We start from the raw sequence: 13,287 nt of genomic DNA, 5'->3' as shown, positions 1-13,287 counted from the left end.
ATTTCAGGTCTATGATCTTGGTCCTAACATGTCAAAGACCTACTTAAAGCACTATAAAACTAGAAGAATATATTTCCCAAATACTCATAATTTTCAGAAATAAGTATACAGAAACCTTTGTGAATTTAATGAAATATAAGGGTACTTTAAAAAGTGCTAGGAAAGGCCGGTACCGCAGCTCACTAGGCTAATCCTCCGCCTGCGGCCCCGGCACCCTGGGTTCTAGTCCCGGTTGGGGTGCTGGTTCTGTCCTGGTTGCTCCTCTTCCAGTCCAGCTCTCTGCTGTGGCCCAGGAAGGCAGTGGAGGATGGCCCAAGTGCTTGGGCCCTGTACCCGCATGGGAGACCAGGAGGAAGCACCTGGCTCCCGGCTTCAGATCGGCGCAGCGCACCAGTTGTAGCGGCCATTTGGGGGGTAAACCAACGGAAAAAAGAAGACCTTTCTCTCTGTCTCTCTCTCACTGTCTCACTGTTCAAGGAAAATGCACTTTATCTTTTTATTCTATTTTCCACCAACTTTCTCAAGACCCTGATACAAGCTGTTACCAACCATCACTACACATGCAGTGATTATATTCTTTTTTTTTTATAAGATTTATTTATTTGAAAGGAAGAATTAGAGAGAGAGAGACAGAGAGGCAGAGAGAGAGAGAGAGATCTTTTATCTGTTGGTTTACTCCTCAAATGGCCACAACGCCCGGAGCTGGGCCAGTCCAAAGCCAGGTGCCAGGAGCTTCTTCCAGGTCTCCTACATGGGTGCAGCACTCCAAAGTACTTGAGCCATCTTCTACTACTTTCTTAGGCACATTAGCAGGGAGATGGATGGGAAGTGGAACAGCCAGGACTCGAACCGGATACCAGTGTCGCAGGTGGCAGCTTTACCTGCTATGCCACAGCATCGGCCACTATATTACTTCTTAAAATACCAGAAAGATTCATTACACCTCCTATTCAGCTACTATAATTGCCAGCATTTAATAGAATACACTTCTTGCCTAAACATTTTTTTCTAGGCAAATTTTTAAATATGCAAACCCATAGATGATTTTTCAAAATCCCTTTAGAATATATTTTCAAGTCTTCTGTTTTACATGAAAATATCCAATTATACACTGCATTAAGTAAAACAGTTGTTATACAGAAGGTTGCATTTCTGGGCACAAGAGGGCTTCAAAAAAATTATGGAAAATGAAATTAAATGGATATGAATTTTCCATGAACTTTCTGAAGCCCCCTCATAGTGACCATATACATAGTAATGAAGTACCTTTAACACATCAGGAAGCATCTTCTGTAATTTCTTCTCTCCTATAATACAGAAGCATTGTTGTAGCATTTCCTTTTTGTCTGATATATAGAAACTAACTGGTTTTAATGATACAGTCAGGTCCATTCCACCTTCTTCAAGGTCACTATGTTCTGCTAAGAGTAATTCTTTTTCCAAAGTTGGCAAAAGACATTTGTTCTCCTACAATTAAAAGAATAAGAAATCATTACACAGTACTACTGAAAACATGTCTATATGGAATACATATATGACATCATATAGTTACATTTACTAAATACCTCTTTAAACATTTCTAATTATTTACATAATTATTTAACTAAAACCATAGGAAAGAGTATTTAATTTTTCAGTATCTTTCAATTTTACTTGTTACACTTCAATTATTTTAAGGAGTAGCTATAAAGGGAAGAGATAATATTCTAGTACGTGCAAATGAAGATATATTCAATATTGCACAATTTCCTGCAATTTAGATTGCAAAGAATTAGGATATTCCTCCAGGTAGTTTATACAGTTATTGTCATTCTACTTAAACTCATATAAAGATATGAAACAGGATCAAAATGTTAAATAGTACACACATTATAAAGTAACATGCTTACCACACCTTCAAATCATTGTATAATTTAATCATGTTCAAGGTCCTCATTTTCAAGTGATTTCAGTATTTAAGGCATTTCTTTTTTTAATATTTATTTATTTAAAAAATAAATAAATGAAAGGCAGAGGTAGAGAGATATAGATAGATAGAGACAGACAGACAGAGATATCTTCCATCCACTTGTTCACTCCCCTAAACGACTGCAACAGCCGAGGCTGGGCCATGCTGAAGCCAGAAACCTGGAGCTTGTTCCAGGTCTCCCATGTGGGTGCAGGGGCCCAAATGCTTGGGTCATCTTTTACTGCCTTCTCAGGGAGCTAGGCAGGAAGTGGAGCAACCAGGAATCAAACAGGTGCCCATATGGGATGCTGGCACTGCAGGCGGGAGGCTTCACTTTCCGGTTTGTTTTTATACCAGGTTCCAGTCTAACTGCCCATGATCCATTAGCTTGTGTTCTGTCAAGTTACCTTCTATCTCCCAAATCATGTCCAAGCTCTCCAAATGTACTGTAATAACCCTGGTCCAAACTTCTATGATCCTTTGCCTCGCTTACATCAACAACCATTTAGCTGGACTCCCTGTATCTAAACTGAGGTCTCTGTTTTGTTTTCAGTTGGAAGACACATTTTATTAAATGTATACTTACTCATCCTTCTTGTTTAAAACCCTTCAGTGGGTTCCCCTTGGTCTTCTTGGGGGTAACATGGCCTACCTGGTTCTTCACGTTCATTATCTGTGTTCTGGAAACAACAACCTTCTTTGAATTACTCAAATGTAATCTGTTCTCCTTCCTTCAGCTCAAAGATGCAGGGTTTCTGTACATACTAACATCACTCTGTACTCACAAGATTAAAAAATTCAAATACCACAGGTATCAATTCAACTCATTCCCTCAGAAAATCTTCCCTGATCACACAGATCAAGTAGATCTATTTTTTAAAAGAATTTATTTATTTATTTGAAAGTCAGAGTGACAGAGCGAGAAGGAGACGCAGAGAGAGAGAGAGAGAGAGAGAGAGAGAGAGATCTGCCATTCGCTGGTTCACTCCCCAGTGGGCCACAATGGCCAGAGCTGAACCAATCCGGAGCCAGGAGCTTCTTCCAGGTCTCCCATGTCGGGTGCAGAGGCCCAAGGACCTGGGCCATCCTCTACTGCTTTTCCAGGTCATAGCAGAGAGCTGAATCAGAAGTGGAGCAGCTGGGACTCAAATTGGCCCCCATATGAGATGCTGGCACGGCAGGCAGCAGCTTTACCTGCTACGCCAAAGCGCTGGTCCCAAGTAGATTTATATTTTATCTTCTGATGGAATAGATTAAAAATTAGTTTAGGAAATTGTAAAGAATACTATGATAATTAGACTGAAAGTAGAATCCTCATACACTGCTAGAAAAAATAAATTTACAAAGTTACCATATAGTCCAGCACCCCATTCCTAGATACATACCCAAGAGAAATATAACACGTCTGTACACATTATATATTATAATGTATAGCAATATATAATATACAATATAATATTCATTATGTGAATAATGAATATTCACAGCACCATTATTCATAATAGCCAGAAGGCAGAAACAACCCAGATGTCCACTAAATGATAAGTGGGAAAACAAAATGTGGTATAGCCAAACAATGAAATATTATTCAGCCAGAGAAAAGATAGAAACTTTGTGCTACAAAGAAATGAGCCTATGTGCTACAGCAAAGATAAACCTTGAAAATATTATGCTAAATGAGAAAGCCAGACACAGAATTCCAGACATTATATAAATCCATTCATATAAGCTGTCCAGAACAGGGGCCAGTGCTGTGGTGTAGTGGGTAAAGCTGCTTCTTGCAGCGCCTGCAGCCCATACGGTTGCCAGTTCCAGTCCCAGCTGCTCCACTTCCAAACCCTGCTGATGCACCTGGGAAAGAAGCAGAGTATGGCCCAAGTGCTTGGGCCCCTGCACCCACGTGGAAGACATGGAAGAAGCTCCTGGCTCCTTGCTTTGAATTGGCCCAACTCCAGCTGCTGCGGCCATTTGGAAGAGTGAATCAGCGGATGGAAGATCTCTCTCTCTCTCTCTCTCTCTCTCTCTCTGTAGCTCTGGCTTTCAAAAACAATGTCCGGAACAGGGAAATCTGAAAGTTTATAGGATTAGGAAGTAAATTAGCAGTTACCTAGGGATAGAGCAGGGTAGAGGTAGTAGGGATTACAGCAATTTTTGGAGATGAAAATATTTTAAAAGTGAGTGTAGAGATGATTCACAATTCTGTAAATATACCAGAAACCAAGGAACTATACACTTGAAATGGATAAACTGTTATAACAAGCCAACTATATTTCAATAAAGCTCTTAGGAAAATACAGGAAACTTGGGGCAGGTGTTATGGTGCAGCAAGTTAAGCCACTGGCTGGAATGCCCACTGCCAATACTGGAGTGCCTATGTTCAAGTTTGGGCTCCACTCTCATCTCAGCTTCCTGCTGATACACTCTAGGAGGTGGCAGGTGATGGCTTAAGTAGTTGGGTTCCTGACTAGGACTGTGTCTGGCTCCCAGTTTTCACCTGACCTAGTCCCAATTCTTTCAGGCATTAGTGGAGTGAATCATGGATAGGACTTGACTCCATGTGTCTTTCTCTCTACCTCTCAAATAAATAAATAATTTTTAAAATTACATTATCTAGGGGCCAGCGCTATGGCTCAGTAGGTTAATCCTCCACCTGCGGTGCCAACATCCCAAATGGACACCAGTTCTAATTCTTGCTGCTTCCAGCCCTCTGCTATGGCCTGGGAAAAGCAAAAGATGGCCCAAATGCTTTGGCATCTGCACCCATGTGGGAGACCTGGAAAAAGCTCATAGCTCCTGACTTTGGATCACTTCAGATCCAGCCATTATGGCCATTTGGGGAGTGAACCAGTGGATGGAAGACCTTTCTCTCTGTCTCTCCCTCTTACAGTGTGTAACTCTACCTCCCAAATAAATAATAAATAAAATCTTTTAAAAAATAATAAATGGGCATCTCCTTTAAAACAAATTACATTATCTGATTAAAGGAGAAAAACTATGTTATTTTACCAACAGAAAGCCAGAAACCATCTGATAAAATTCTACAAGCCCAAGTGAACTAGGAGTTGAAGAAAATTTTCCTAACCTGATGAAATCTATCTATCAAACCATGACAGGCCGGCACCGTGGCTCAACAGGCTAATCCTCCGCCTTGTGGCGCCGGCACACTGGGTTCTAAGTCCCGGTTGGGGCGCCGGATTCTGTCCTGGTTGCCCCTCTTCCAGGCCAGCTCTCTGCTGTGGCCAGGGAGTGCAGTGGAGGATGGCCCAAGTGCTTGGGCCCTGCACCCCATGGGAGACCAGGAGAAGCACCTGGCTCCTGGCTCCTGGCTTCGGATCAGCGCGGTGCGCCGGCCGCAGCGGCCATTGGAGGGTGAACCAACGGCAAAGGAAGACCTTTCTCTCTCTCTCTCTCTCTCTCTCACTGTCCACTCTGCCTGTCAAAAAAAAAAAAAAATGACAAATATATTCATTGGCAGTACATCAGGAATGTTACCGAAAATAAAAAAAAAAAAAAGAAATTGGGGAAAGAATGCTGCAACAATGACCAAAAAATTTTCAATGCTAAAAGGAAGAGATAAAATTCACTGTTAGCAGAAATTTTTTTGGAGAAAAAAATTCTAAATAACAAATTAGTTTTGTTTGGCTGTGTGGCTAGACACAAGAAAATACATAAAAATAAATCACCCATGCCTACATAACTCCCAATTTAAAGATGTCATGTTAAAAACACTACAATACAGATTACTTTTATACTCCTGAGTAGGAAAGATCATTCTATAGAACAAAATCCAGAAGGCAAAAAGAGACAAGAGGTTTGACTACAAAGAAATCATTAGGTTCGGTATACACTGAACAAAATTATAATAACATTTATAGTATACACCACACAAAGGTTTAGAATCAAGACTTTGTGTAAAAATACTGAGAACTTACCAGTAATAAAATGAAAACAGTCAAAGAGAAAAACTAGCAGAAGATATGTACATATTACATAAGGAATCAAATAGCAAATAAAAATGTAAAAATGTTCAACCTCACCATTAATTAGGAAAATATAAATTAAAGCAACTGCAGCATTAAGTTGACTTGTTAGTTTGGCAAATCTTTATAACATGGGATTTGAAAGTTAGCAAAGACTAGTAGAAATGAGTATCCTCACTCACTGCTTGAACTATAAATCGATGAAATCTTACATGAAAGGCATTTTGTGGCACCTACCAAGTTTTTTTAAACTGCACACATTTTGACCCAGTAATGTCACTCCTGAGATTCTATCCTAAATTATCTTACATAAAGCTATATGTACAAAGGTGTCAGTTATTGTATTGTGTGTAGTAAGAATTAAAAACTTATCACTAGAGATTAAGAAATACAGGGAACTCACCATAAAACAACTAAAATGTACAGAAAGAAACCTATCCCAACAACGCAGGGGTTTACCCAGTCCAATGGGGGACACAATAAAGCTTACGTATAGAATCTTAAAACTCAGCCATGCGACAAGAAGTGATGAAGAGAGACTGTGCATCAAATCGTTAATGGGAAAGCATGAAGAGGCCCTTCCACACTTCTTCCTTTATCTCTGGGTTGAATGAATTTTATGCATTTATTCGTTTTATAAAGTATCTTAATACGGGGCTATCTGAGCAGGCTCATGGTGCATACAGAGCATACTTTTGGTGGAGTCAGACCCCAGATTCAGGTCTAGGAGCTATTCATCTCTGGGGCTGTGGGGGGAAAAGCGCGGGGCCTCGGGTTTCTCATGTGTAATGTGGACTTCATCACAACGTACTAAAAACAGAAGATGAAGAGAGAACTAAAGCGAACGGCTCACAAGGGCACTGAAGGCAAGGCCAGCTTCCAGTACACACTCTTCCGGGAGACTGAGGAGACCACAGGAATGGAAGGGGCCAAGTGTGCTTTTTTGAAAAAACAAAGTTAGCTGGTGAGCAGATTCAGAAACTTTTAAGTCCAAAGACACGGGAGCGTGGGGGCTCAACGGGACTGATAAGAATGGACCTCAAGTACGGGTGGAATCTCCGGCCGGTGCCCCCCATCACGCCCGTAGCCCGCCTTTTTCGAAGAAAAAATAAAAAAATAAAAAATAAAGCAGCGGCTCCAGGAAGCGGCGAGAGGGGAGCGCACGCACCTGCTGCACGGAGCCCGAGACGCTGGAAGATGAGTCGGTGCTCCTCCGCTTCCGGCGCTCGCTGCGCTCCACGCTGCTCCCACTGCCCCCGCCGGTGACACTGCCAGTGAGGCTGGAGTTCCCACAGCAGCTGACGCTCCCGCAGCCGCTCGTGCTCCCGCAGCCGCTGGTGCTGCCACTGCCGCTGCCACCCAGGGCGGGGACGAGGTCCGGGGCCGCGACCGTCGCGGCTGCTTCCTGACTGCTACGTTTGCGCCGCTTCTCCCGGGAAGATTTCTTCCCCGTCATGATCCCTCTGCTGCAACCATCCAGGGGAAGCCCTCCGTCTCCGGAGCGACCGAAAATTCCCTCCTCCTGCAGCCGGCGACTGGCGCTGGCGTCGCCGGTGTTGCGTCACTTCCGGCGCTGGCGCAGAACGTGGTGAGGCATTTCTGGAGGCGGTGGCGGGGCCAATCGCACAGCTCCTCGGAGTTGAGGAGGGTGACCCTAGGTTATAAATGGAGCGGCTGGGCCCGCTCGCGGTGGCTTTTCCTTTTTATACATGAAGGGGGTGGGAGGCAGAGCCCTGCAGCAGATATTTGCCTTACTGATAGTGCTTTTCGATGTCTGTCGGTTTATAACAATACCCAGTAAAAGTATAATTTCTTCTCCATTTTAATTTGCAAATTCTAGGAGACTTAACCACGTAGAACAATAGAGAATTTAGGAAAAAGTAGTTTCATCTCAGTGTCAACCCCTAGCAAATTATTGTTTTGTTTTGTTTTAATTTTAGGGAGTTGTATAGGAATAGGGCTCTTGTACTTCTTTGTTTTTCCCCATTTATACTGATTTCTACGCCCGACTCCTTGTTAATCTAAAGACACTTGGCTCCAGCATTTCATTATATTCCTAATTTATTTAATATCTAAGTACTTAGCATTTAGGTTGTTGACAGCCTTTCACTTTTTAGAATAATGCAACAGTGAATAACTGAAGAAAAAGTTACTCTCTATGATGTTTTGTACCCCCAAAAGATATTGATCAAAGAATATCAGCATCTAACAGATTCCTGTGGTTCAAACTTACAGTGCTTAAGAGCCCAGCAGTAAACATTCTTCAGGACTTAAAACTTTGTAACAAATGCAGACAGCTTTTCTGCCCTCAAACAAGTATAGGGGAGAATAGATAGAGATTGGTATTTATATGCCATTTTTGTAACTACTCTTCACCAACCCAGTGAGCACTGATCACAGTGATTCACCAGGGATAGGCATGCATTAATTCTTAGGTCAATCAGTAATTGGCTGGGATTTTATAAAGAGATAATAGGTGAGGAATTTAGTCTTTCATCTTAAGTGATGAACTATGAAGAAATTCATCTCATCTCCTAGATGTACTGCTCTCTATCCTGTGACAGTTTCTAAGAAAATGAGGCCAACAAGACACTTGCATTTAAAATAAGAAAATCCTGGTGTCTAATTTTCCATCAGTGAGTCAATAATTCTTTTTCTGCCAATTAAACTAATCTGAGTTGGTTCATGTCACTTGCAAACTAAGTCTAATACAACATGTAAGATCTTCCATGATCTGAAAAGCTTTTTTCTTTCCAGCCATGTGTGTTCCCTAGAAATAAACCCTTCAAGACTATTCAACAACCTTACTTCTACTTATGTTACTTACTTAAGAGTTTTTCCAAATGACTTCCATTCTCATTCCTGCTAAAATTCTTTATGTAGCCCACTGCTGTCACTTCAGAGCATCCAGAAATTTTTACTACAGAGATTTGCTCAACACTTTCTACAATATACTGTTGTTTCTCACAAACAGAGGCCATACATTATACATCCATGTAGTCCCAACACCTAATACAATGCCTGGAACATGCTAGACACAAATGTGTGTTAAGTGCTGAGCTGAAAATGTCAGAACCCACAGAGAGCTGTTTTTCTAACACCACTGTGGTAAATTGCATTATCAGCCTACTTCTTCACCCATCACTGCATCAATACCCTTTGCCGTGAAATTTGGCAGCACCCTCCTGCTACAGGTGAAAGACATAATCCCCTGCCCAGGGGCTCTGCCATGTGGCTGACTTTGACTAAGTGGGTCTTATTCATCAGCTCTTCATTACTATTAAAAAATATACCTGACACAGGCTAATCATGAAGGAAACATGTTTATTTTGGTTTCTGTTTCTGGAGGTGCACAGTCCAAGATCAGACAAGTCTCAGTCACCATATGGTGACGGCATTCTTGCTGGGAGAAACCCAAAGTGACACAGAATTACTAGCAAGAAACAGCATGTGTGCCTCTGTGTGATCTCTTATAAAACCACCAGAATTTAATCATGAAGGTTTTGCCCTAATGACCTGATCTGATCCAATCCAATCACCTCTGAAAAGCCCCACATCGAACACATAACTGGATTGTTTCCACCATCTCAATGACATGAATATAAAATGTTGAGGACCAAACCTTTTACATGAGTCTTTGGGGGACATTCAATATCCAGATTAAACTCCAATTCATAGTATGGATGTTCACAGATGCACAGCAAGTGATGTCTTAGGGAAAAAAAAAAAAACACCTTGTGCAATTAGGACAGGTAGGTAACACTTGGTCTTCCACCATCACCATGAAAATTGTATACCCACTGATCTCAGAAGACAAATGAGAAACAAGTAGAGCAGAGCTTCCCCAGCTAAGCCACGCCATGAACCCCAGCCTAGAGCAGTTCTCAGCCAATGTGCAGATGAGAGAGGGAGAGAGATTCCATCTGCTTGTTAACTCCCCAGTTACCTGCAGTGGCCACGGCTGGGCCAAAATCAAGAGGCAGCAACTCAATGCGGGCCTCCCGTGTGGATGGCAGGACCTCATTACATGGGTAATCATACTGCCTCCCACGATCTCCATCAGCAAGAAATTGGGGTCAGGAGCTGGAGGATATCAAACCTAGGCACTCCAGTATGGGATGAGGGCGTCCTAACCAGTGTCTTAACTTCTAGCCCAAGTGACTGCCCTTTCATTTACATTTATTTTTAAGGACTTATTTATTTGAAAGGCAGAGTTACAGAGAGGAAAAGACACAGATATTCACTGGTTCACTCCCATCAATAGTCACGATACCTGGGGCTGGCTGAAACCAGGAGCCTGGAACTCTATCTGGGTCTCCCACATGGATGGTAAGGCCCAAGTATTTGGACCATGTTCTGCTGTTTTCCCAGGTGCATTAGCAGGGAACTGGACCCAAACTGGAACAGCCAGGACTCAAACCAGTGCTCCTACAGGATGAAGGTGTCACAGGTGACATCTTCACTCACTATGCCGTAACAATAGCCCCGCTCCTTCACTTTTATGTATGAACATTTTTGTTAAAAAATTAGAGGGACTGGGGCCAGCGCTGTGGTGCAGTGGGTAAAGCCACCCCCTGCAATGCTAGCGTCCCACATAGGCACTGGTTGGAGTCGCAGCAGTTCCACTTCCAATCCAGCTCTCTGTTATGGCCTGGGAAAGCAGTAGAAGGTGGCCCTGCACCTGGTGGGAGACCAAAAAGAAGCTCCTGGCTCCTGGCTTCAGATCGGCCCAACTCTGACCGTTGTGGCCATTTGGGGAGTGAACCAGCAAATGGAAGACCTCTGTATCTCTCTCTCTGTAATTCTGCCTTTCAAATAAATAAATAAATCTATAAAAAAAAAATTAAAGGGACTTAAAGCAGCTTTAGAAATAACCAGCTAAAAATCTTTGTGAAATGTTAAAAAAAGGGAAAATCATGTAAAAATTGTTGTCTCCAAAATGGTATTTAAATTGTAACTGTACCACATATAATTTGTTTGTTTAAAAGATTTATTTATTTATTTGAAAGACAAAGAGTTAGGGAGAGATCGTGAGAAGTCTTCCATCCACTGGTTCAACTCTCAAATGAGCTCATCGGCCAGAGCTGGACAAGACTGAAGCCAGGAGTCTGGAATGCCATCTAAGTCTACATAGGTGGCAGAGACCCAAACACTTGGGCCATCATCTCCTGATGCTTTCTCAGACACATTAGCAGGGAACTGGATCAGAATTGGAGTAGCAGGGGACTCAAATCAGGGCTCACATAGGATGAGGGAATTGCAGGCAGAAGCTTAATGTGCTGCGCTACAACTCTAACCCCATATGCCACATAACATTTTCAAGAGAAAAATACACTAGAAATTATTTTAAAAGATTGATAACTTTCTTTTCAAGGTGTGCATGGAGGTGCTATCTGTTTCACTCCTTAAATGGCCAGAGCAGCCAGAGCTCGGTCAAGCTGAAGCCAGGAGCCTGGAACTCAAATCTGGATCTCCCACATGGGTGGTAGGGCCCCAAGCACTCAAGCCATCATCTGTGGCCTCCCAGGGTGTGCATTATGAGGAAGCTGGACCTGAAGTATACTAGTCGGGACTTGAATCAAGTATTCTGATATGGGATGCAGGTGTCCCAAGTAGCATTTTTTTTTTTAAATAAAGATGATTTTTTTTTATTTGAAAAGATTAGAGAGGAAAAGAGACAGAAGTCTTCCATCTGCTGGTTCACTCTCAATGACCACAAGGGCCAAGGCTGGGCCAGGCTTAAGCCAGGAGCCAGGAGCTGGGTTCAGAGGCCTAAGCATTTGGGCCATCTTCCATTGCTTTCCCAGGCCATTATTAGGTAGCTGGATCAGAAGTGGAGCAGCCAGGACTTAAACTGAAACCCAGATGGATACTGGCATCTATCCACTATGCCAAAACACCAGCCTCCTCAGTGGCATCTTAACCACTGCATCAAATGCCCACCCCAGACTGAGTAACACTTTCTCATCTCTGGTGGGCAATTTTTCTCTTAAGACGTCTTGGAAACAAGATACTTCAAATTCTCCTTTATGCATTATATGATTGCCTCACAAAATAAACTTAAGATATATTGTGACAATTGCTTAGGACCCAGTTCCTACTCTTAAACCAGAATTATCTTTTTTAAGATTTATTTTATTTATTTTAAAAGGCAGAGTTAGAGAGAGAGGTAGAGACAGAGAGGTCTTCCATCCACTGGTTCACTCCCCAGATGCCCAGAACGGCTGGAGCTGCGCTGATCTGAAGCCAGAAGCCAAGAGCCAGGAGCAGGGTCCCAAGGACCTGGGCCATCTTCTACTGCTTTCTCAGGCCATAGGAGAGAGCTGGAATGGAAGAGGAGCAGCAGGGCTAGAACCGGCACCTATATGGGATGCTGGCGCTTCAGGCCAGGGCTTTAATCCGCTGTGCCACAGCGCCGGCCCCCAAACCAGAATTATCTTTCTAAAGAATCCTTTCTTAGCTATGCTTCTCCCATCATTTGGTGAGCTTAAAAATTTCATTGCATTGCTCTTTAGTTATTAAACACTGCAGTCATTGTGGCATAGAAGATAAAGCCACTGCCTGCAATGCAGAGATGCCATACGGGCACCGGTTCGTGTCCCAGTTGCTCCACTTGTGATCCAGCTCACTCTAATGGTCTGATAAAAGCAGCAGAAGATGGTCCAAGTGCTCGGACCTCTACCACCTTTGCAGAAGACCTGAATGAAGCTGCTTGTTCCTGGTTTCACCCTGGTTCAATCCTAGCTATGACAGTCACATGGGGATTGAAACAGCATGTAAAGACGTCTTTCTGGGTCTCCCTCTCTGTAAGTCTTTCAAATAAATAAGTAAATAATTTTAAAGCTAGAATAGTAACATACTCATCTACAAATGTAATGCCAGAGAGTAGATAAGAAATGGAGACAATCACTGAGCTAATGGAGTTTTAAATGCAATGTGAAGGACACTAATCCCAAGAGTTGAACCCTAGAGATGATTAGGCAACATGCAGGGGCCGGCACTGTGACACAGCAGGTAAAGCCTCCTCCTGCAGTGCTGGAATCCCATGTGGGTACCGATTCGTGTCCCGGCTGCTCCAATTCTAATCCAGCTCTCTGCTAGGGCCTGGGAAAGCAGTAGAAGATGGCCTAAGTTCTTGGGACCCTGCACCTGTGTGAGAGACTTGGAAGAAGTTTCTGGCTCCTGGCTGCTTATTGGCACAGCTCCAGCAGTTGCAGGCATTTGAGGAGTGAACCAGCAGATGGAGGACCTGTCTGTATCTGTAACCCTGCCTTTCAAAAATAATCTTTCAAAAGAAAAGAAAAAAATGCATCAGTCTAAAAAATGTGCATTACCTCAAATGCCATTTTGAAATGTAGA

The 13,287-nt window shown here is 42.8% G+C and overlaps 1 protein-coding gene across 2 annotated transcripts in view; it reads right to left on the bottom strand.

The window, feature by feature from the left end:
* CAAP1 (caspase activity and apoptosis inhibitor 1) overlaps positions 1 to 7,475 on the bottom strand; it is a 146,071-nt gene extending 138,596 nt beyond the window's left edge. For both annotated transcript variants that reach the window (XM_062208127.1, XM_062208126.1), the window contains exons 1-2: positions 7,097 to 7,475; positions 1,267 to 1,467 (exon numbers count right to left, since the gene is read on the bottom strand). In XM_062208127.1, the coding sequence (XP_062064111.1) occupies positions 1,267 to 1,467; positions 7,097 to 7,384 (489 nt within the window). In that variant the 5' untranslated portion in view covers positions 7,385 to 7,475. The remainder of the gene's footprint in view (positions 1 to 1,266; positions 1,468 to 7,096) is intronic.
* Positions 7,476 to 13,287: the final 5,812 nt, after the last annotated feature.

The sequence above is a fragment of the Lepus europaeus genome, chromosome 12 (assembly GCF_033115175.1).
Source record: "Lepus europaeus isolate LE1 chromosome 12, mLepTim1.pri, whole genome shotgun sequence".
Classification (NCBI taxonomy): Eukaryota; Metazoa; Chordata; class Mammalia; order Lagomorpha; family Leporidae; genus Lepus; species Lepus europaeus.
This window is presented reverse-complemented; position numbering and strand designations above follow the sequence as displayed.